This window comes from Microtus oregoni, unplaced genomic scaffold (assembly GCF_018167655.1).
Source record: "Microtus oregoni isolate MIOR12 unplaced genomic scaffold, Mior012 000000F_ref0000247, whole genome shotgun sequence".
Taxonomy (NCBI): Eukaryota; Metazoa; Chordata; class Mammalia; order Rodentia; family Cricetidae; genus Microtus; species Microtus oregoni.
Window position 1 is genome coordinate 76,797,459 of NW_024543059.1, and position 25,101 is coordinate 76,822,559.

Below are 25,101 nucleotides of genomic sequence, written 5' to 3' on the forward strand. Positions count from 1 at the left end.
TGGAGTTACACTATCTTTGTTAATCTTGGTAAACCTGCTGAGCAAGTGGCTTTAATTCCTTCATTGGTGAACTAGGAAGGATAATCCTTCTTTCCTTCCTTCCTTCCTTCCTTCCTTCCCTCCCTCCTCCTCCTTCCTTCCTTTCTTCCTTCCTTGCTGTCCTCCTCCTCTTCCTCCACTGCTGCTGATAGAACCTGTGGCCATGTGCATGGCAGGCAAGTGCTATACTATTCAACTTCCCCACCCTATCTATATTTATCTTTAAGGATGGTCTAGTGGTTAGAATGAAACATATGTGTACATGTGCATGCGTGTATACAATTCCACTGACTGGGAGAAGATCTTCACCAACCCCGCAACTGACAAAGGTCTGATCTCCAAAATATACAAAGAACTCAAGAAACTAGACCGTAAAAGGCTAATCAACCCAATTATAAAATGGGGCACTGAGCTGAACAGAGAATTCTCAACAGAAGAAGTTCAAATGGTCAAAAAAACACTTAAGGTCATGCTCAACTTCCTTAGCGATCAGGGAAATGCAAATCAAGATAACTTTAAGATACCATCTTACACCTGTCAGAATGGCTAAAATAAAAACACCAATGATAGCCTTTGCTGGAGAGGTTGTGGAGAAAGGGGTACACTCATCCATTGCTGGTGGGAATGCAAACTTGTGCAACCACTCTGGAAAGCAGTGTGGCGGTTTCTCAGGAAATTCGGGATCAACCTACCCCTGGACCCAGCAATACCACTCTTGGGAATATACCCAAGAGAGGCCCTATCATACAACAAAAGTATATGCTCAACTATGTTCATAGCAGCATTGTTTGTAATACCCAGAACCTGGAAACAACCTAGATGCCCTTCAATGGAAGAATGGATGAAGAAAGTATGGAATATATACATATTAGAGTACTACTCAGAAGTAAAAACAAGGACTTCTTGAATTTTGCATGCAAATGGATGGAAGTAGAAAACACTATCCTGAGTGAAGTAAGCCAGACCCAAAAAGAGGAACATGGGATGCACACACTCATATTTGGTTTCTAGCCATAAATAAAGGACATTGAGCCTATAATTAGTGATCCTAGAGAAGCTAAATAAGAAGAAGAACACAAAGAAAAACATATAGGCATCCTCCTGAATATTAACCTTCATCAGGCGATGAAAGGAGACAGAGACAGAGACCCACATTGGAGCACTGGACATTAATCTCAAGGTCCAAATCAGGAGCAGAAGGAGAGAGAGCATGAGCAAGGAGCTCAGGACCACGAGGGGTGCACCCACACACTGAGACTATGGGGATGTTCTATTGGGAACTCACCAAGGCCAGCTGGCCTGGGTCTGAAAAAGCCTGGGATAAGACCGGACTCGCTGAACATAGCGGACAGTGAGGACTACTGAGAACTCAAGAACAAGGGCAATGGGTTTTTGATCCTACTGCACGTACTGGCTTTGTGGGAGCCTAGGCAGTTTGGATGCTCACCTTACTAGACCTGGATGGAGGTGGGTGGTCCTTGGACTTCCCACAGGGCAGGGAACCCTGACTGCTCTTTGGGCTGACGAGGGAGGGGGGACTTGATTGGGGGAGGGGGAGGGAAATGGGAGGCGGTGGTGGGGAAGAGGCAGAAATCTTTAATAAATAAATAAATTAATTAAAAAAAAGAAACTCAACAAATGGTAATTCTTATAGTTGTTCAGGCTCTAACCAGGCACGCTGGGGCATGCTTTTAATGCCAGCACTCAGGAGGCAGAGGAAGGGTTAGATGCAGACACAGGTGGATCTTTATGAGTTCAAAGACAGATTGGGTCTATATAGCACGTTTCAGGGCAGGCAGAGATACATAATGAGACCCTGCCTTGAAAAATGAAAAGAAAAAGAAAAAAAGAAGAAGAAAACATTTAGCCACTATCAGACTCAGAATCTTGAAGTCAGGTGTTTAAAAGCTCTGGGGATGTAAAACATTGGCTGGGAATGCTGGCACTGTTCTAGCGCCATGCTAGAACCTGCGTGCCCTGGAGCAAGGAAACAGCAGTGGTTCCTAGTCACGACAGGTACAGCAAAGATTTACAATCAAGATTGTCACTGTTGTGCTAGGGGGGTATTGAGGTTAACCTGTAAAGCATAACTGTTCTCTTTGTGCTTGTATTTGGCTTATCTTTTTAGAGTCCTGGGCTCATAGAATATGGGGTTTTAATAGTTTACCAATGGCACACGCTGGTAGAATTTGCTGAGGAAGGCAGAGTCAGATGTATGGAGCCGCTGCCAGAGTCAGACATACCAGAACTTTGCTGGTAGGCCACGACCTCATGGTGATACAAACAAGCGGCACCTTACTTCAACAAATGATGATGAATTCATTATGACAACTGATGATATACCTGGGGTATGATTATATTAACTACATATTTGGAAATTTTTTCTTTTACTTAATTGCTTTTATGTCCTATTAAAAGTCCATTCTGATATCCTAACTTTATCTTGGTCTGGGGTTGTAGCTCAGTAGTAGAGCTCTTTGCCTAGTCCTTGCCAGAATGTGAGACAGTTCAATTTCTGGGGCTGGAAAATGAAACAAAAACTGCACTAATTTTAACTACAGTCTTGTAAGCAGCAACACGAATGTTGCCTTCAATTTTCTCATGTGTAATCAAGGTTCTCTTTTTCTTATAGTGATTGAGTGGATTAATGTAATAAAGTTGTCAGAATGCTGAGAAAAGCCCACTACACCTACAGATGTGAGTGTATGATTATGATCTTAAGTCCATGGGATCCTAATTTGTCACAGAGACGCTCAAGGGTGGGAACGTAGCTCAGTTGTAGAGCAGAGTATAGCAGAGAGCGGTAGGCATGTGGTTCTGGGGTGGAATTCAAGGCATAAAATCTCATGGACATGGTGGCACCTGTTAGGAATCCCAGCCCTGGGGAGGTGGAGGACATATTTTCCTAATGGAAATTTTTATCAAGATAAGCAATGAAGCACTTAGCATCGTTATTGCTCCCATATTCCATTTGTCCAGGTAAAAATACAAATAACACCAAAAACAGTCTATTAGGCTAATACCACATTGATGACATCAGTATAATACTTAGAGAGAACTTGATACACTTACCATAAAGTCTTTTAGTAATCTGTCATAGACTTTTCAGTAGGCAAGTCCATTTTCAAATTAGAAGAAGAAAATCACTCCAAGTGGGATTTTCAGAAGGACTTTTCATTTATTAATGACAGTCAGTATTACATTCCCCACAAGCTTAATTTTTTGGTGCAGAGTGCCCTATTTCTCTCTGAAGAGTGGGTGTCTACTCTACAGACTCACAGGGGTAGTTTTCACCATTCTGCTGAGGTCCCAATTTCTCCATGATGTTCAGGCAGCAGCCGTCTCCCAGATGTGGATGTGTCCATATTATCTCAGGCAAGGTACACATCAGCAGACCTCAAAGGAGCCCTCTTAATGCAAGGACATCTTGGCTTTACAGCTTTCTTCCTTTGACATCCTGTCTAAGGTCCTGCAAAGCCTGCCGTCAAGCTAATGACCTCATTCACTTTCTGGAGTACTTATAATCTCTGAAATCAAAATACAAACAAAAGTGGGTTAAAAATAAGCTTTATGGGCCAGTGAGATGGGTCAGTGTGGATTGTCTCCAAGCCTGATAATTCAAGTTCCATCTCAGGAACAGGGTGGAGCTGAGAACTAACTTTGTAGACTCCATGAATTGTCCTATGATCCCTGCGGTCACCAAGGTGCATATGCCCACCTTCATGAATGCATAATGAATGAATGGATGAAGAAAGAAATGTTAGCAAGTGAAAAAGTAACATCCTTGGCTGACAGTAATTTGAGAAAGCCATTCACCTCCAAGAGCATATGTGAAAGAGAAAGCATTTGAACTGTCCATGGTTCAGGGTTGGTGCGCCATAGCTTTGCAGCCTTGCAACTGTGTTGCATTTGTGAGGGAAACTCATCTCGTTTCAGAAGTTGCACAAAGGAAGCATTTGTTCTCAGTGTCTCATCACCCATCACCCCTCCCCCGCTATTCCACTGCCTCAGTTCCGGGCCTTTCTGCTCAACTCTGCCAGGAGAAAAGGCACTCACCCTGGAGTGCCTGGAAGGATCAGCAGACTGCCTGGACTCAGGACATGACTGCCTTAATTTATGTCCCTTGGCTCTTCAGAGTGCTTAGCTGGGTGTGTGTGTGTTTCTAGCCACCAGGGGAGTAGCAATACAATTTCAAAGTTTTTGTTTCTTTTACTGTTTATGATATAGACTGCAGATTGTAGGTTTTGTTGCGAGCAAAACCATTTATTCTCCAGCAGCACATTTGATTCACACTAGCAATGGAACAGAATAGGAAGGTGTGCTCACACTTTCTCTTCCAGCTCCCTAACTGGATGTGTTTTACTTGACTTAGTGAGCTTATAATGCTCTCACTAAGTTCTCTGAGTCCCTGCATGGAGGAAATGACTGATTGTTTAAATTTGCATCTAGGCAAAGTGACAACTTTGTTTCCAAAATTCCCATATGGCCATAACTCCTGGTCTCAGGGGAAACCCTTCACCTTCCTGGCTTTGCTGTGTGAACGCACTCATTGCGGCCATTTCTGTCTTTCTTTGTTCAGTGTTTCTTATTTGTACCTTTGCTCTACTTAAGTTCTTTTTCCTCATTTCTCCCCATTTCTATAGTCAAAATTTATGCTGGCTAGTTTTATGTCACCTTGACACAAGTTAAGTCACTGGAGAAAAGGAAGAAAAGGAAGCCTCAACAAGACCGAGCTGTAGGCAAGCCTATAGTCATCTTCTTAATTAGTGATTAAAGGGGGTAGGCCCAGCCCATTGTGGGTGTTATCATCCCTGGGCTGGTGGTCCTGAGTTCTATAAGAAAGCAGGCTGAACAAGCCAGAGTGAGAAAGCCAATAAGCAGCACTCCTCCATGGCCTCTGTATCAGCTCCTGCCTCCAGGTTTCTGCCCTTTTTGAGTGCCTATCCTGACTTCTTTCCATGATGGACTATGATCTGGAAGTGTAAGGCAAAAAAGTGCTCCCCAACTTGCTTTTGGTCATGGTGTTTCACTATAACAATAGTAACCCTAACTAAGACAGAATTTAAAAGGAGAAGATCATCTGTATCAAGCAAGTACTTTTGGATACCTGATTTAAAAGAGAGGCTGACTTTTTAATATCACAAGATATTATATCTTTTATTTTTACCTGCTGTTGAAGTGGTAAGAGAATTGCTTCTCAGAGATGAACTAGCTGCTAAAATTCTTTTCTGTGTGGAAATGGATGGAAGCAATGATCTCTGTGGGGTGTTTCTAGCCCTAAAAATGTCCACACATTGATGAGCTTGTGTTTCCTTGGACAGGGGAGGACATATGGAAGCCTGTCTTCCCATAGATTGTGTTTTCTTGGTCAGTGCCTGAACACCTGCTTGGGATTGTTAAGAGCCATCCCCTGTAGTACCCAGAGCACTCCCTTTTAGCTTGGAGCAGCAAAATGCCCCTCCAGTGGTGTTTCTGGAGCAGCTTGGAATTCCCATAGCCTCAGTAATCCAACAGCTCTGACAGCTAATTTCTTCTGTATTTTCTTTTTGAAAGAGGGGATTCTATTTAGGGGTGATGGAGAAATTACGTATATTCAAATATTCCGAATGAGCAGAAATTGACTGTCTAATCAGAGCATTGATTTATTAAACATACATCAAAACACAAATTTAAAAGGTGAAAATACTTCTATTTGTTTCATAAAGGAATAAGCCAACCATTTTTTTTTATTGTTCTCTATTCCAAAGCAGTTTAATGTTGACAGAAAAGCTGAGCAGGTAGTAGGGGTGTTTGAGAGTGCTGGCTAGTTTTTGTCAAATGGACACAAACTACAGTTCCTTAGGAAGAGGGAACCTGCAATTGGGGAATTGCTTCCATCAGGCTGGCTTGTGGGCACGATGGAGGAGTCCTGGTTTGATTGATCATCGGTGAGGAGGGCCCAGCCCAGGGTGAGCAGTGCTACCCCTAGGCAGGTGGTTCTGGATGGCATTAGAAAGCCCGCTGAGTGGGAGGAGGGCAAGCAAGGCAGGAAACAGCATTCCTCTCTGGTCTCTGCCTCAGGTTCTGCCCTTGGCGTCCCCGATCGCGGACTATAACATGGAAGTGTAAGCCAAGGAAACCCTTTCCTCCTCAAGTTGCTTTTTGGTCAGTGTTCAATCATAATAACAGAGAAACAAAGTTGAACATCTCCTATTACGTCTTTTATCATTTGCTTTCATAAATAACATCGCACATTAATCTGGTGCATATATTATAAATGGCACACGTTACTAACCATTACGTTTATTAGTTTATTGTGATGATTACGGTGCACAGTTGATTGACATTTTGGGGTGAATTTTTCAAATATTTTTAAAAAATTATTTGTTACTGTGTATGCGTGTGATTTGTGTGTGGACATGCCATGGTGTGTGTCTCTTATCTCCTGTCTTTATGTGGGTTCGGGGGATCAAACTCAGGCTGTGAGCTTGCGTGGCAAGCACCTTTCCCTGGTGTTTAACTTAAAGACCTCTTTCTGTTCCAGCAGGCCACTTTGGTCCTGTCTTCTTAGTGGCTTCTGTGCTGTGACAGTGTATTGCTTTTCCTGTTTTCAGTGACTTTCACAGTTTAGGAGCGCTGAGGCAATGAGGTCATTGTGGGCTATCCCTCGGTCAGAATTTGTGGGGTGATTTTTTTCCCCCTCATAATTAGATCACATTATGCTTTGGGGAAGATGATCCCAGAATAGAGTTTGATCTCCATCACATCCCATTAGAGATAACTTCACTGACGTGACTCACCCATTGATGTGAGCCTGGCCGTTTGGCTGAAATACTGTCTGTCTGCGAGTGTGGGTTTTCCAGGGAAGTCAACCATTTTGAAACCATTCTTGACTAGTATTCCAAACAAAGATTCTAGATTCCAGATTTACAAGTTAATTTGGAAACTTACCCACACATAGTCTTGAGAATAATGAAAACGATTGAAATGCTGCCCTTCCCGCCCCCTTTTCTGTCTGAAGACTATAGACCTTCATTAGCTAAGCTCACAACTTCTCTCCCACCAATCTCCATAGGAGGCCGGCCCCCCTGGTTGCAGTCAGCACTCAGGAAACAGGGAGAGGGGGGATGTGACATTTTCCTCCGGAATGTTTCAGCTCCATGGAGGAATGGCTGCCCTGTGGACACTGACCTAGGCTTGTCAGTTCCCATAGCTCCCCAGGCACTGAGATCTCTGACATAGCACCATGGGTATTTTCAGCTTTTGTGAAAGCCTTGCTTAGAGAGCAAAAAATATTTCCTAACTCTCGCTGGCAGACTTCTTTCTAGCAGACTCAGCCCAAGCTGATGGGATTGCAAAGCCTGGCCAGCAGGCACAGAGTCTTTGTTTTTATTTAAAACAAAAAGAAGGGCAGAAGAGGTAGCGCAATGGTGGAGTGCCTGCCTAGAACGTGCAAGGCCCCAAGTTCCTTCTCTAGCCACCAAAGCCAAAACAATAGCAAAAACAACTGAAAGAAATACTGGAGCTGGGCGATGGTGGAGCACACCTTTAATCCCAGCACTCGGGAGGCAGAGGCAGGCGGATCTCTGTGAGTTCGAGGCCAGCCTGGTCTACAAGAGCTAGTTCCAGGACAGGCTCCAAAGCGACAGAGAAACTCTGTTTTGAGAAACCAAAAATAAAGAAATACTGGAAAGTGCATTTTAGTGTAGTGTAGGTAATGTTGACTTGGGTTTTTGTCTTATTTTTTTATACTAGTGGCGCTAGAAAAGTCCCTTCCTTAGCGGACTGTTTATGAATTCTCAGTGTGATTCTCTGCATCTGAACCCAAGGAGTTCCCTTTAAACCAAAACCTTTTTCATAAACTAATGTGCAGTTATCTATTTCATTACTGACATCCAAAGTAATTTAAAAATTATGCATCTACTTCTTCATACATTTACCTTTGTTTTGAAATTTAACATTTATGCTATTACTTACATAAGCACACATGTACAATTAACCTCTTTTCCCACACATGCCCTATAAATGACATTTTCTTGGCCATTATCATAGACAGTAGGGTAAAAACTACACCATTTTCTTTCTAGAATTTAGGCACATGGTAGGCCCCTTAGAGTTATTTCCTTCCTAGTGGAAGTAAATTAAAAGATGTCTGTGCATTAGATTGCATCTTAAACATTCCTGTGTCCATCACACTTTTAAAGCCAATGCTATTATGTCAACATGCCTGGCCTCTCTACCTTGCTGAAGATTCAGGATGCCATTGACCCTGGAATCCATTGATTGACCAGACTAGTGGGCCCGTAAGCCTTTGGGATCCTCCTCTCTCTGCCTCTCCCATCGCTGAGGGTACAGGTTGTGCAAAAATCCCCGTTGTATGTGTCTGGATGTGTGTGAATACATGTGCGTGTGGCGGTGCGTGCACACATGTCTGTGTGCATGTAGAAACCTCCCTGAAGCTGATGGCAGGTGTCTTCCTCGATTGCTCTCTACCTTATTCACGGAGGCAAGGTCTCGCTTTCTCACTTGAGCTCCGAGCTTCCTGTTACATCAGGTCTTGTTAGCCAGCTTATTCTAGGGATCCCTTTCCTCCATCATGAGTGCTGAAATTGCAGGGAACCACCATACCTGCCCCGCTGAGCATTTATATGAATTCCGTGGATCCAAATTCCACTCTTCATGTTTGCACGGCAGGTCTTTAACCCCTGAGCAATCTCCTCAGTTCTTTAAACTTCTTTAATATAATTCTTAAAAAATACATCCAAATCTCCCTAATGGTTTCAAACCTGCCTTTTTTTTTTAATGACTGGTTTGTTCAAGTCATCCCCAATCAGTGTCTTCATTGCCTTAGGCTACATTGCTTAATCTTCTTATTAGGGGAGTTTGCTTAATGGCTAAGTTCCATGATGGTCTGTGCAATGAATGCATTTCCATTTTTACTTCTCTGTGGTTTCCTTCCACCTCCATCATATTAAGGCTGAAATCTGGTGTTTCCATGATCACTTCGACTCATTCCTTCTTTCTGTTATTCAGTAAATATTCTCAAACGCCAAGTTTATGGCTGCTGTTGGGCTAGACACCAGGATTCATGTTAGGAATGAACTGTGGAGCTCCCTGCTTTGTGGAGCTCACAGCTCAGTGCCTACTGCTGCTGACACCAGCTTTGACGTGGGGAAAAGAAGTAAGCTATTAACCCAGAGGCTTAACTGACCACATTTGTCATTTAGGAGCCGGGGGGCTATGCTTTTTGTCTTGGTGTGTTTAGCTTTTTTTTTTTTTTTTTCAGCATGACAACACATGGCTCACCTTAGAAGAGCAAACCTCAATTGAGAAAATGGCATTTTCTCAAAACCATTCCTTGGCCTCTACAGTTCTGCGGGGACGTTTTCTTGATTAATGGTTGATAGAGTGGGGCCTGCCCCACTGTGAGCAGTGCGACCCCTTGTGGTCCTGGTTGGTATTAGAAGGTTGTGGAGCTAGACTGAGCATGCTATGGAGAGCAAGCCTGTAAGCAGTGTTCCTCCATAGTCTCCACTTTAGTTCCTGCCTTAGTGTCCCTTGATGATGGCATTAAGTGCTGTAAGATGAAATAAACCCTTTCTCCCCAAGTTGCTTTGGATCATGGGTTTCCCACAGCAACTGTTGTAGGAGGCTACTTGTTCGTTCCTGGTTGCCCAGACCTGAAATAATCACATGGAAACTATATTACTTGCAATACTGTTTGGCCAATATCCTAAGTGTGTTGCTAGCTGGCTCTTATACCTTAAATTAACCCATTTCTATTAATCTGTAGAGAGGGGAGCCCTTTGACTGCCCCATCTCTCTTCTCTCTTGGAGAAGAATAAATATGTAGGAAAGACCAGGATGGAGTTTACCTGGTACTCTGCAGATAACAGGAGTAATGCCTGTTCTGCCGGTGGCAACGGGTCCTCAGAGATTCTGCTGAGCGGCTCAATGGGAGCAGAAAGCAAGGGCTTCGAGCAGTGGCTCAGCGACTTTGTCAGCCTCTGGAAACTGGAACTAAAATTAAAAGTCGTCCAACAGTTCTAAATGTCAGACTGAATGCTGCTCAGCAGGCAGCATACAGTGTCGACTTTCCTCTTGTGCCCTGGCCTATCGTGTGAGATGCTGGATCCCGCCCTCTTAGCACTTCACCGATACAAGAGCCAAAAAACAACTTGGTTTACAATTAAGATTCTGTGATGTGATGTCATTACCAGTATGCCTGGGATTTTAATTGAGCAAGTTTTTGTGAACTTGTTTTATCCTTTTGATCCTCAGAGACCATGCTCTTCCCCCCCCCCCCCGCCCCCTCCCCCCCGCCGTGATTACCTCCCCCCTCCAATGGAAGCTCCTTGTGGATGCCTAAGTGTTACCCTTTCTAAATTGGTGCTAAGGAACACAGAGGGTTCTTGACCACATACAAAGTGAACTGTGGAAACATTTTGTAAAATAACGTAAGACTAGCCATCTGAAATCCACGGTCACAGATCCAGGAAATTGATTTAAGTATCTGAATACTTGTTTGTGATTTTGATGGCTCCGATAAGGTTTTGTGAATGTGAACACTACATCTGTTGAAACTGTGGTCTTAATTTAGATAAAATAGACCAGGAAAGACAAATGGTGGGCATACTTGTGGGTGCTCAGAGAGACACCATGGGAACTGGGAGAGTGACCAGTCCTTGACTCCATGGTGGCTCCTGATGGTCTGTATAGGAAAGTGTGAATAGAAGAGAGGATCCGGGCAAGTGCTCTGTGAAATGTTTTTGATGCCTTCATCAAAACACACAGCAGTGGGTTCCACTTGAGAATTTCTAATTCGAGAGATGAAAGTGGGGTGGGGTGGCTAAGAACTCGAGTGTCTAAGTTTCTAGGTGATGCTTGTGCCAATCTTGCAGATCCAGAGACTTCTGAAATAAGAATTATTCTCATGATTTATTATGCAGAATAATCACCTTGGAGAGCCCATAAAGTCTCCATCAAGAACATCTCATGGGACTCAAGAGTCAGTGATTTAATGTTTTCCCCCTTGGGGCTGGAGAAATGGCTTAGGCATTAAGAGCACTGGCTGCTCTTCCAGAGGACCCAGGTTCAATTCCCAGCACCCAAATGGCACCTCACAATTGTCTGTTACTCCAGTTTCAGGGATCTGACATTCTCATACAGACATACATGCAAATAAAACAGTAATGCATATAAAATAAGAATAAATAAATAAAAATCATTAAAAAATAATTTTTTCTTTTATTTTTGAGATTATAATATAATTACATAATTTATTTCTTCCCTTCCCTCATTCAAAATCCTCACATACTTTCTTCCTTGCTTTCTTTGAAATTCATGGCCTCTTTTTTCATTAATTGTTCTTACATGAATATGTACATATGCATATACATATATATTTCTAAATACACCTGTTCAATCTGTATAATGTTATTTGTGAGTATGTTTTTGGGGCTAACTATTTGGTATTGGATAATTAATTGGTATTCTCATCCCTGGAGACCATTATTTCTTCCACTCCCAGCGTTCCTTAGTTGCCTGTCGTTCTTTACATGAGGTTGAGACCTCATGGGTTCTCCCCTGCCTACTTTGGCATGTCTATTAAAAAGCCTTATGGTGATTCTGGTACTTCAGCCTCAAGGATAGTGATTTGAAGACTTTAAGCTGCAGAAATATCCATAGCTTGTTACAGATGAGCCCTCTATGTTTTCACAAGTATCTATAGTGAAGTTCTAATGTTCCTTTAAGGGTAAGAGAAAATCACGAGGGAACATTATAATAGTTTAATGGCTTAATTGTGCCATAGGCTAAATCACTTCTCATAACTTTGCATAACGAATTGTGACTCAATATGACAAATTGTTAGCAAAAATCTGATGCCACCTGCTCTCAAATCAATCAAGTCTTTTCAAAGGAGACAGTAAAATGTGATGGAAAAAGAAGAGACTTTCAAGGTGGATAGATTCCAACTCTGCTACTTATACTGTTTGGGCAAGGTGTAGTGGTTGGTTTTCTCTTCTGGAAAGAAATAACAATTCCTGACTCACACTGTGAAGAGTAAGAGTGTGGTATGTGTCAGATGTATGGTGTAGATTCCCATGCACTGTGAGTGAATGTTAAATAAGACAGCTATAAAACAAAGAGGCAGGGGAGGAGTGTGCAGTGAATAGGATCAAAGTACATTGTATACATGTATGAAATTCTCAAAGAGTTAAAAAAAAACCCATTGTCTTAGTCACTTTTATATTGCTGTAATAAAATACCATTACCAAGGCAACTTGTAAAACAAAAAAACAAAACAAAAACAAAACAAAACAGAAAAGACCAGTTGACTGAGCTTACGGTTTTAGAGGGTTAGAGTTCATAATGGTAGAACAGAGAATCACTGAGAGTTCGCATCTCCATTCACAGCCCTGAGGCAGAGAGTGCACACAGAGAATGGTGCCAGTCTTTTGAAACCTCAAAGGCCTTCTGCAGTGACACACCTCAGCAACGCCATACCTCATCCTTCCAAGCAGTTCTATTAACTGTCAAAGATATGAGCCTATGGGAACCGTTCACATTCAAGTCATCCCAAACATTATAATAAAGGAAGTAATGGTAGATAACACGTCTCTCAATTCTTAGTTTGTTCCACTGGCTCTCAGGTAAGATTGCTGTCCAACATCATACTCCTCAGCCAGCAATTTCAGCCAAAGCATTTGAAAGGATTTTGATTAAGACTAAAAGTCTAAAAGAGTCTTTTCTGTAAGGTTTAGGAATCTTTTTGAAGATATAAATTAAATAAAATTTAAAACAAATTTTTTAGATGTTGTGCAATGGACAGGATTCCTTTCTATATCAAATAGGCATGGTGCATGCATATTTTCTGGAATGCTAATGAAAGATTTGAAAAAATGAGGTGTGTTTGTATATATTGTTTTGGCCAAAGTCCATAAGAATAATAAAAGCCAGTTCCAAATCAATATATGTTATTTGAAAGATCGTGATTATATGAATGTATTAAAAAATTCTGGCATTCATTGTTAAGCTTGGTAACTGCAAGGAGTATCCTTTCCTCTAGCACACTCCTTCATTCCTCTTTTTCCTTCACTGAGGAAGAACAGACGGAGAGACTCAGCTAGGATTGTTGAAGGAACTTTAATGAACATACAAAGTAGTCAAATTGTAGGAACCAATAAGGAGTGTGGTACATTACCTTAGGACATCCATCATCAGTCCTAGGCAATAAGGACTGCAGTAAGAAAAGCATGTCTTTGGAGGATGGGTGGGGGACCATCTGATAGAAACTGCAGTGATAGAGAGATGCCGCCATTGCCAGAGTCATGTGTGAGCAGGAGGGAACAGATGAATAAGTATCTTTATCTCTCTCCCTTTCCATCTAGAAATATGCTGCCTTGTCAGCCCACTGGTCACACTAAGTGGATGGAGTTCAGTGGGCAGCAGAGCTCATGTGATGACATCTGTAGGGGCAGCATCCTAGGACAAGAGCAGGTCAGAGGAGGAAATGTAAACACAGATAGAAAGACATGCACTTGGGCTGGAGCTAGGAAGTAACCAGCACGTGCAGCCATTTCTTTTGTCAAGCAACAACAACAACAATGCTTTGAGGTGAATCAAGGGTACAGGAAAATAGGATCAGGTGCTTGCTTATACAGAAGGAGCTGTGGTCTAGATGCAAGATGAATGAAAGAGATTATGTTGGAAAGATGTTCGGATACATGGTTTTTAAAGATAGTTTGCAGATTATAGATGCTGTTCACTAGTAAATGTAAAGGCATTCTTTTCTAACCACCTCGAATGACAAGGAAATCTTAGTGTCAAAGACTGAGTCTTCCTGGGGAAAAGGAAAGGAGACAGAAGATGGAAGGTCGCAAAGGAGAGAACTGGCTTAGCGTTAGAGTAGCAGTGGCTGTCATCCATGCCCTGCATTCTCATTGTGGTGAACTAGATAGATACTAGATTTACTCCTCATGGACTAGTTGTGTACTATGTCACGCGGTCATTGTGAGACTAAAGGAGTTTATATATGGGAAATGCACTGGGATGGGCCTAGACCTAGCCTGCTGTCAATATATCTAACAATTTAAGAATACATATCTGATGTTTGCATGCCTAATTTATGCCAGGCATATCCTACTTACTATCCATAATTCTTTAAGTAACTTCGTTTCATGCAGACACTGGAGGCTCAGTGCTCAGTAATTTGTACAAGGCCTGTAGTTAGCAAGAGGCTGTGCCAGGTCTTGAAGCCGGGCCAGTTGGATGGCCTTGCCAGGCCTTTCCTGGTAAACCTCAGCCCACAGGCTTTGTCCTTTTTTCTCTCACAAGGCAAATACTCTTGAAAAAGCTTTCCCTGAAGTCAAATGATGCGACTCTGGGGTGAGTTTTCTTTGAGATTCTGTCCAGGAAAAGCATTGAAGTTGATGAATATACAAGCTCCTTCTGAAAAGGTATAAAACATTTGAATATAATGTGCCAAGCAGCACAATTTCCAAATGGATGCGCACAGTGAATCCAAGCTTGCTTTTGTATTGTTCTCGGTGGTTTATCTGGGTCTCCTCCCTGTCACCAGATCACTCAGCGTCTCTCAGTCGGCCTGCTTCATGATGTTAAGCCACATATGGGAAGTCCAGGAAGAACTTCTGAATTTTAAAGATTGTTTTAAAATTAATTAATCAAGAAAATGACAAAAACATAGAAGAATCTGTGAACTTTCTAAAGAAAATAAACCCGAAGTAAAGAGACAGGGACTAATGGTTTATGTAATAAGCATAATGAGACAGATTTTATTGGTAATAGAAAATGAATGAAATAATAATGGGTGTGGAAAAGGTTCTGTATGGATTATATATGATAGTTTTGGAAAACTGAGAAGGAAGAGTCAAATAAGAAATGTGGTGGACAGACATATATACAGGACAAACACCCATACACATAAAATAATTCCTGGAAAATTAAGAAAAGAATAATGACCTGCACCCTGCCAGATAGTTCAGCACACATCAGTCAGCATCTAAATCAGTGACTCTCTTCCCGTGGGTAGCGCCCCCACTGGAGGGGTCAAAGGGCCCTTCTACAGAGATCACCTAAGACACAGATATTCACAGTATGATTCAGAGCGGTGGCAAAAGTACAGTTAGGAAGTGGCAATGGAGATAGTCTTACAGTTGGGGGTCGCCACAGCATGAAGAGCTGTATAAAATGGTTGCAGCATTAGGAAGGCTGAGAACCACTGCTCTATATGATCATTGTAAAGATCATGGCTGGATAAACTCTTCAGTAGCAGCTTAGTGCCCAGATTTGCACACATTAAAATGAGATGCATGGTGGGCAGAGTAGATACTCAATGAGAACACTTGCTGTCGAAGTGTGAGCACCTGAGTTGGAATCCCCAGCACTCAGAATAGCCAGGCATGGCTGTGTGTTGGTTCTTGTAACCTCAGAACTAGGGCTGGGAGTCGTGGTAAGATTTCCAGTGCTCCAGTGGATGGCCTCCAAACTATGCACACATGAGCAGCACTGAGTTATCAAAAAAAAAAAAAAGTTAAGAAGGGAAGGAGGTTTAAGGGGAGTCAGGGAGGGGAGTTAAGTATGTGTGATGTATATGATCATATCGCATGTGTGAAATTCTCAAAGAATGAAAAGAAAAATTGGGATGAGGTAGGCTCCCCAAAGCTCACTGTCAGCAAGCCTAGTCAAAATGGAGACATGTAGTTCAGTGAGAGACTCCGTCTCAAGGCAGTTAGTCAGAGAGCAGTAGAGAAAGACACCCGGTGTCCTGCCCTGGCCACCACATGTGCAGGAAAGGGCGTATACATATACACATGCACACAGTTATGTCACACACATACAAATCGTAAATAGTGACATGCAGGTTGTGTAGAATGTGGAATACAGCATGGTGGACTGATCACATGCTGTGGAAGTTTATGTATCAGGTTTATAAGGGAACACATAGAAATACTCATAGATTTGAAGGGAAACGAGTGAGGAAAAGCAGTGTTGAATTTAAACAGTGGAATAGGAGATTTCAATTTTTCTAGAGTTCAATTGTTAGAGTGCTTCAACAGTAAGGTTTGAATTTTCTGTAGTACACTGTAAAGTGAACAACAAGCATGAAAGTAACAGAATTGGCTACCTAACAGTTTTTATTTAAGTGAAATTAACATATTTTTGGGTGCATAGAAGTGAGCCAAGTGTTAATCAAGATATATGGCTCCGTGTGGCTTACTAAACTAAAGCCGAGAACCATTTGTATGAGTAAACACAAATATTTCCATTGCTCATAATCCCCTCAATCATTCCCCTAGCAATTCACATAATGATGGAAATTCTCATATATTCTGGAATTTATGCCTCTGGCGTATTATATGCTATTTTTATATTATATTTTGTCTGCTTTTTTGAGTACTTGAAATAATGGTTTTGTTTTCGTCTTTTGCATTAGAAAGAGTTGTCTCAGTGTGCACTGCGAACTTACTTTTAGTTCAAATCTAACTACTGTTAATGACATATGATTCCAAACTTCTAATGTTTTCTCTTTTCTTCTCCTTTTAGGTAAGTAACTGATCAGGGACATGAAGAACTGACATTTCAAATGACAACCATGTTGCAAAAGGTACTTTTGGTATTTTAATGTTATTTTAAAAGAATCCGATCCAAAGAACATGGGGGTTAGAATATAACTCACTACTCCTTTGCTTGAAAATCTTGTGAATCAGATATAAAGATATATCATTAATCATTTTAAATTATGAAGAAAGTAAGTACGATGATCCCTTTTTCTGTGTTGGAGCAGTTATTATCAATTATAATGTTATGTGGGGATGGAAAGGGAAACCGTCTTTTCCTCAAGCCTCATTTCTGGGAAATGCAGGAGGAAGATGTCTGACTGTAATAGGTAGAACAGGTCACACTGGGATTTATTCCGTACTCAGTTCTCAGTTCTGTTCTTAGGGTTTATTTTATGGGGCCAAACTGTCTTCAGAATGACAGCTTTCATTGCTTTAAGGGGTATTTGATTTTTGTATAATTAACTCAGAGTGCATCCATATGGAGAATTCTCCAGGGGAAGAAATACGTGCACAGAAGTTGTTTTTTTTGATAAAGAAAATATAGGGAAACAGAGAACATATCACATGGAGGAAGCACAGGGTGTGAAATTCCTCACTCTGGGGCATCACACATGTGGTGTTTGGAATTATGTTCTTTTTAAAAGGCATGATCATATCCAGGAGAATTTTTCTCTCTAGAAGTAATCTTCAAAATATTGTAGAAACTATCTCAATCTCATTACAGAGAAAAAAAAATCTACATTATAAACTATCAGGCTAGGTGTATGATGTCACAGCATTTGTAGCCGTGGTGTTTTGGTTACTAAAAAGTATGTGTTATCCCTTCACGCAAGGTTAATAACTAAGCACAAATGGCAAGATGATGTCAGAGATACAGAAGAGGAGAAAAGATCTGTTCCTTTTTTTAAAATAAAAATTACCATTTTAAAGAACTTCCAGTTTTGCTGAGAAATTCTCTTGTAAAAGTTTGACCACTGAGGAGGCATTGTCTGAGGCCGTGTTTGAAAGAAAAAAAGGTTTAGGAAATAACTTCACGCTGAAATGTTTATGCTCTTTGGAAGATGACATTTAATTAGAATAAATTTCTATACTTTGCATTGCTTTATACACAGTTCTTGAAGAGCTTTATTATTGTTGCTAATGAGAGAACACCGTTCCACGTGGGCTCTTTTCAGGGAGGGTAGACAGCACTCTGTCTTGTTTGATGACTAATAGTGTTTGTAGAAGGATCTAATAATATCATTTCATTTTCTTGAAGTACAAGCAAGCGAGGCTTCCCAGTGTGAGTGGTGGGTTAGAGCTGGAGAGAGTCCCGTGGGGCAGTTGAGGGATTTGTGGTGACTTTGGGAATGACCTTTTCTTAACTGTTCTGCGGGAACTGATTTTGGAAGGCTGTCTCACTGAGTAGGGGAGCTTTATCCCTTCATCCTATGCTTCCCTTTCCACGGGAGACGTCTCTCAGTTCTGGCTTGTGTCCTTGACCTCTGTTTAGGACCTAAACTTTAGATCTATGTCCCTGATTTCCACATTAGAATCTATGTTTAGTGTGAAGTCTAGTCTAGTTATACAGAAGAAGGCAGTAAGAGGAAATTAAAATAATTAAGACGGTTAAGTGTGAAACCAGGTGGTCCAGATATATCATTGATATATTTCAGATGTCTTTTTTAAAAGGCCTACTTAACATGTAAGAACTGGAAGAAAATATCAAAGATTAAATTTTTCCTCCATTAGGGAGTAGGGTAGTCTATACTGACATGGTCATTGATACACCTTTTTTTTGTTTGTTTACTCATGATAACCAAAAATTTTCACCTAAAAGTCAATATGCCAGTTTGTATCTTTAAACATAAATCAGATGCAGTCCTTGAGACATGTGCCGAAGTAATGGGACATTGACCTTTCCTTCTACCCATGAATAATCTGTTTGAACTTTAGGTAACTACATCTTGCAAACTGTTCATTTTATGTGATTATTTTCTCCCGAAGCACATACATCGTTGCTAATAATGATAGAATTAGATTTGTTTGTCTTGATTGATTTAAGTATTTCTAACCAACAAATCAAATGGGAGCTCATAGTTTTCTCATTAAATATAATTAGATGTAGCATCTCTATGACACTGTAATTGTATTTTACATCTAGTTTTTGTGACTAGAGAAAATAATACTCTTATTTCTTATTTTTTCCTGCTGTTTGGGGTTAAAGGCATTCACAATCTTCATTAAAATGTGTTCTTTCTTTGTTGTGGAAAAAAAGATAAATTAAAAATTTGGTAAGCTAAAGATCACCACCTACTCTTACAAACAGAAAAAGAATAGACCTTTCAAAGAAAAGTATTTATTCTATGATAAATTTTTCTTTATTGTACCTGGGACCCCAACCCTTTGTTGTGAAGCTGTGTATAAGAGAATCCAGAAAAAGCAGGGACTGGGATGAGAGCTTGGATGGTAGAGTGTTTGTCATGCATGCACCAAGACTTCAGTTCCGTCACCATCACTGCTGGTGCCACACCACTGACACTAGTAACTTCAGCCCAGAACCGTGTGCTTTGATCCCAGTGCAAGAGGACACTGACAGGTGGAAATTAGAGGGTCACTGGCCAGCCAGTCCAGCTGCATTGGTAAGGTCAGAGGGTCACTGGCCAGCCAGTCCAGCTGCATTGGCAAGGTCCAGATTCAGTGAAGATGCTGTCTCAAAAAAATAAGGTGGAGAGATGATTGAGAAAGGTGCAATATCAACTTCTGGCCAATGGATGACTGTGGATGTGCATGCATGTGTACACACGAACATGTGCACACTCACAGAGGAACATGTACACCCCCCCCCACATGAACATCTACACAGACAAAGTGAAAAAGAAAACATAGGAATCTGATGAAAGAAATGAAGTTTTTTTTCAGATTTTTTTTATTGATTTTTATTGAGCTCTACATTTTTCTCTGCCTCTCCCCTCCTCCCTCCAGACCTCCTCTAAGGTCCCCATGCTCCCAATTTACTCAGGAGATCTTGTCTTTTTCTACTTCCCATGTAGATTAGATCTATGTACATCTCTCTTAGGGTCCTCATTGTTGTCTAAGTTCTCTGGGATTGTGGTTTGTAGTAGAGTTTTAACGAGTTTATTAATGACTTTCTCAAAACAAAAGTCGTTCCCTTGGCTCACAATTCATTTACGTAACTCCTGTCTGTTAGGTAGTCTAAGAGGAACTAGTGATGAGCTACTGTGTTGGTCTTATGATTAGACAAGGAACAAGAGCAAGATCTGTGTGACTTGCCAACCAAATTCTTCACTGATTTTGCAAACAAATAACCAAATATGTATGTCCCTTTGGGGCGTATTAGAAGGACTTTCCCACGGACTTATATGAATCACAGAAGTCTCCGAGTCCTGAGTCTGCAGCATACTTAGAACAAAACATAGGAGGAAAGTATGACTTTAGCCTGATCAGAGGAGTGAAACCAGAAATAGGAATTTCATGGAAGAGTTCATGCCCTCCTCAGCATGCATCTGGCTCTCTTCATTTTGCTTCCATCAGCTGTGGTTGCTCAATGGTGCAAAGAATATGTTATCAAATATTAACAGTTTTCAGAAAGTGCTTTTGAGCACCTCAAATAATTGTAAGTGTCGCGAAACTTATAGGAAGTGCCCATCTCAGGGAAGCCTTTATTTAGCTCCACAGGGCATCGTGTCCTCCAGTTCCCAAGAGCTACTCTTGAGTGAGACTCAAAAGCAGGGCACACTCATTGCAGACAGGGAATAAGTGTGTGCTTCATGGGTGTGTGGGAGCCAGCAGAAGGAGACAGAAGGATTTTGCAGATGGACGAAAAGGTACTTGAAATAACCCAACGTAACTTTTGGTCAAGGAACCAGTGCATTGGAAATTATTCATTAAAATATGTTGAACTTCCCAGATTTGAATGCACGAATTTCTGTCCAGTATAAGTAGCCAAATACTGAGACTTCAAAAGGAACCAATTATCCTCTGTCTTCCTCACTTTAGGAGAATAATATTTGGAGGGCAATATACTTCTGACAGATCTTAGAGGCAGTGTTTGAAAGCTGTTTAAAAACAACCCTCCTGTGTGCCTCCCTTTAAAGAGAGTTGGAAATACCTGTTTGTGTTCCAAAAATGATTTATAATAATTAACAGACACCCAAGCCAAAATCTTTGTGATTTGAAGAGTTTGGTTTATTATTTAGTGTTGGCTTTTTAACGTATGTGTACCCAGAGGGCAGCTAACTAACACAATACTTTTTACTAATTTTGTGCACAGAACAAAGCTTCCTGATGAAGTATTTTCCACCAGATCTTTAAACCTTGGATTTGGGAGCATTTCAAATCTTAGATTTCGGGACCAAAGGTGATCAACCTGATTTCAATCTTAATCTTTTGATGCTCAGCTGAACTTACATTCTTTCTGTGAGCCTTGGGGTCGCACCGCCGACTGTGCACTGTGTCACTCAGGGTTTTGGCTTTCTCTTTGCTAACATTTTATTTTTATTTTCTGCTGAGTCAAACAAAATCTACAGAGAGGGAAAAATCAAACTGGACAAGTTGTAGGTCATCAGTGAGGTGGAAAAGTTGAATGAATCAACAAAAGTGGATTCGCAGGAGATGAATGGATAAAAATAATGGGAAAGTACAAGCAAATAAAATATTATTTGTTTTAGTAATATAATAAAAATCATTCTGAAATTTCACGCATTTTAAAATTTCACACAGTTTTTTAATTTGGTGTGTAAATAAAGGGTATATGCATTAGATATATGGGAAAGGAAGGAGGAGTGACCTGATTCTTACTTTAGATCATCCACAGGTTAAGATTGATTGATTGGATGGGTTTAATTACTCAGGCTCTGAGATTGATTACATCTGTGCATCTCTAAGTCTATTAACTTTTCTCAATGGACACCTGTATAATTGTCTAAAAGTGTGTTGTTGGCTAAGCTCTGTATACATGTGAGGCCAGGTGGGAGCGAGTGATTTATGAATATGGTTTGAAATCCAGACGCAAATATTTAGCATCTTCTCAATAAGTCAGAGTGAGCAATACAGCAAGTCTTTACAGCTAAAGAATTTCACAGAATGCCTGGCTCTGAGAGGATGTACATCAGCATCCACCCGGAGGGATGCTGGGTTTACCATAAATCCTTGTCATGTGACTCTTGCTTATAAAGTCAGCATTTGCCTTGTGTTTTATGAGGCAGGGTCTCACTGTATAGCTCAGACTTGGGTTTATGATCCTCTTCCCTTAGCCTCTTCAGTGCTGGGATTCAGTGGGTGCTACCTGGTTTAGTTCCATGTGTAGCACCAAACTGGCTCAGTACCGTGTGCACCACCAAACTGGCTCAGTACCATGTGTACCACTAAGCTGGCTCAGTACCGTTTGTGCCACCATGCTGGCTCTGTTCCAGATGTGTACCACCATGTTAGCTCAGTACCGTGTGTACCACCATGTTAGCTCAGTACTGTGTGTACCACCATGTTAGCTCAGTACCATGTGTGCCACCATGATAACTTAACATAACTTTTTATTGTGATAAAACATGTACTATGATTAATATGTCTAAAACAAAGTATCACACTGTCATTTTCCCATTCTGCTGCCAGTGGCACCAGAGAGAAGCTTACTTGCCTCACTCTAGGTATTTCTGCCAGCTCATTCAGGTTAAAGAACAGGAAAGATGGTGTGAGAGCCAAATAGTAGGAACACTATTTAAAATAGAAAAATAGCTTAAGCTTCTGAAGAAAGAGAGCTAAACATATTTCTGTTTAATTGGTTATTGTGCAAAAAACAGAAAATGCTTTTAGTTCAAAATATTTTTCTCTTTTTTGATGAATATTCTGAAATGATGTTAAACAAAAAGCAAAGGTCAGGTAGTGGTGGCGCACGCCTTTAATCCCAGCACTTGGGAGGCAGAGACAGGTGAATCTCTGTGAGTTCAAGGCCTGTTTGTCTACAGAGTAAGTTCCAGGACAGGCTACAAAGCTAAAGAGAAACCCTGTCTCTGAAAACAAACAAACAAACAAACAAACAGAAAGACAGATAGACAAAGAAAAGAAAACACCCAAGGAGAAATCTGCTATGGGGGCCTTTCATACTTAGTTCCTTTTGATGAACAGACGAGCCAAACCTTGAATGTGCTGAGAACAGTTTTGCTTGGGATTCTTTCATTTCCATAAAGACGTATCCGGCAGAATTCTGCTGGTATAACACTCCCACGAAGAGAGAAGTCTGTCGGTATGCATGTAGGGATACGAGACATTAATATCATTTTACATACCAATTCCAGTTCCCCTTACTTCCCCACTTTTTACCTCCCCCTTCTCATCCTCCATCCACTCCTCAGAGGGGGTAAGGCCTTCCTTGGGGAGTCAAAGTCTGGCATAGCAACTCAAGGCAGGGTCAAGCCCCTCCCCTCCATATCAAGGCTGAGCAAAGTATCCCACCGTAGGGAATGGGCTCCAAAAAGCTGGTTCATGCACCTGGGATAGGTCCTGGTGCCACCACCAGCCCTCCCCCTCCCCCCCTCAGCAAATCAAGCCACGTAACTATCACCCACATCCAGAAGGTTTAGTTTGGTCCCATGCATATTCCCCAGCTGGCAGCTCCCACTAGTTCAGGTTAGCTGTCTCTGTGGATTTCCCCATCATGCTCTTGACCACTCCCCCTTAGTCAAATGATCTCTCCTCCTCCCTCTCTTTAGCTGAACTGCAGGAGCTCAGCCCGGTGCTTGGCTGTGGGTCTTTAATAACATCAAACATCCTTTATTTTCATCTGTAGAAATATAATTTGAACATTCCCATATTCCTTATGAGTAATGTGTAGATTAACACAAAGGAGACATTCCCTTGTTTATTTTCCTCTTGCCATGGGGAGATCGTACCCAGTGCATTGCTGTGGTCATTCTGTAGGTCTTCTTTAACTCTTAGTACACACACACACACACACACACATTTGAGGATCAAGGATGTGCTCTTCTGCTCCATCTCCCATTTTCTGTTTAATATTGCGCTTAATTTCAAGTATTAACTAGTCAAAATTTATATTGAAAAGCAGGAATTTCTAAGAACCGTAACTATTTACACACATGCTATCAGCAGAATTTTTTATGGGTTATTAATCCAAGGGAATTCTATATGTAATCTTATGGAACATTTATCTGCAATAGATTTCTTTATTATTTTAGTTTTATAATTTGCTATTATGAGGAAATCATTTTGAGGTTTATGAGATGCCATTTATCCAAGTTATCTTTTTTTATTTCCAGTTGTTTTGAAATAAGGACTTGTTTGGTCTAGACTGGCCTTGAAATCACTATGTAGCAGAGGCTGGCTGGCCTTGACATCCAATTCTCCTCACTCAAGTGCTGGGATCACAAGCATGCTTCATTTCATCTTAGCGCTTGTATATTTTGAAAAGATTATAAAAGGCAATTCATTCTTACTTCCTCTATTTGGGCTTATGCTTAAATGTTTGTTGCCATGGCAGCTAAGAAAAATATATTAGGCTTTCATGGCTAAGTGTCAAATAGCATGATCTTCTACACATAGCGCTTCGGTTTATAGCAATTCAGCACAGCATCTTTGCCCTTGGGTGTGTCAGCCTGGGAACTGTTATCTGACTGGCAGCAGAGCGAGAGAACTGTCTAGAAACCACAAGATGGCTGCTAGCATCAGCTCCAATACTGGCTAGCACTGTGGCCTTGGACAATGACAGGCAGCCTAAACTCAGTTTCTTGTATTGATAAATACAGAAGCAAAATGGGTGGATGACTTCAAAGGTTCTAACGTTCTTTTTAATTAAGTACTGCAGGGAATGAAATTGAAAGATTGCTCTGGCTGATCTTGGTCCTGTACCCAGCCCTAGGACCTTTGTACCCCTTAAATGGAAGCTCCAAGGAGAGGCTAATTATTTTGGGGGAGGATTTTTGGAAAGGGAATGATATTTGAGTAGGTCTATATTCTAACACACTGTGCCGACACCTGCAACATTCATGCATGATTGGTTAGTTATCTTTTTATATAGCCTAATATCTATTCCTGATGCTTGTCTGTGTGAGGGTTACTATTGCTGTAATGAAACACCATGACCAAAGCCACTAGGGGAGGAAAGGGTTTATTCAGCATACACTTCCACATCACTGTTCATCGTCTTTGGAAGAAAGTCAAGACAGGACTCAAACAAGGCAGAAACATGGAGGCAGGAGATGATGCAGAGGCCATGGAGGAGTGCTGCTTCCTGACTTGGTCCCTATGGCTTGCTCAATCTGCTTTATTTTAGAACTCAGAACTACCAGCTGAGGGATGGCTCCACCCACAATGGGCTGGGCCCTCCCCCATCCATTACCAATTAAGAAAATGCCATTCAGGCTTGCTTACAGCCCACTATTATGGAGGCGTTTTCTCAAATGGGCTTCCCTCCTCTCAGATGACTCTAGCCTGTATCGAAGTGACATAAAATTAAGCAGCACAACAACTCAGTGTGGAACTGGGTTGC

The 25,101-nt window shown here is 41.2% G+C and overlaps 1 protein-coding gene across 2 annotated transcripts in view; it reads left to right on the forward strand.

Annotated features, from left to right (window-relative positions):
• The window catches only part of Ank2 (ankyrin 2), a 520,770-nt gene that overhangs the window by 133,452 nt on the left and 362,217 nt on the right, over positions 1-25,101 (forward strand). Inside the window, exon 2 of one of the 2 annotated variants that reach the window (XM_041659266.1) lies at positions 16,585-16,645. The exons of the other annotated variant lie outside the window; for it this stretch is intronic. Coding sequence (XP_041515200.1) covers positions 16,625-16,645 — 21 coding nt within the window. The 5' untranslated portion in view covers positions 16,585-16,624. The remainder of the gene's footprint in view (positions 1-16,584; positions 16,646-25,101) is intronic. 2 annotated transcript variants of the gene reach the window in all.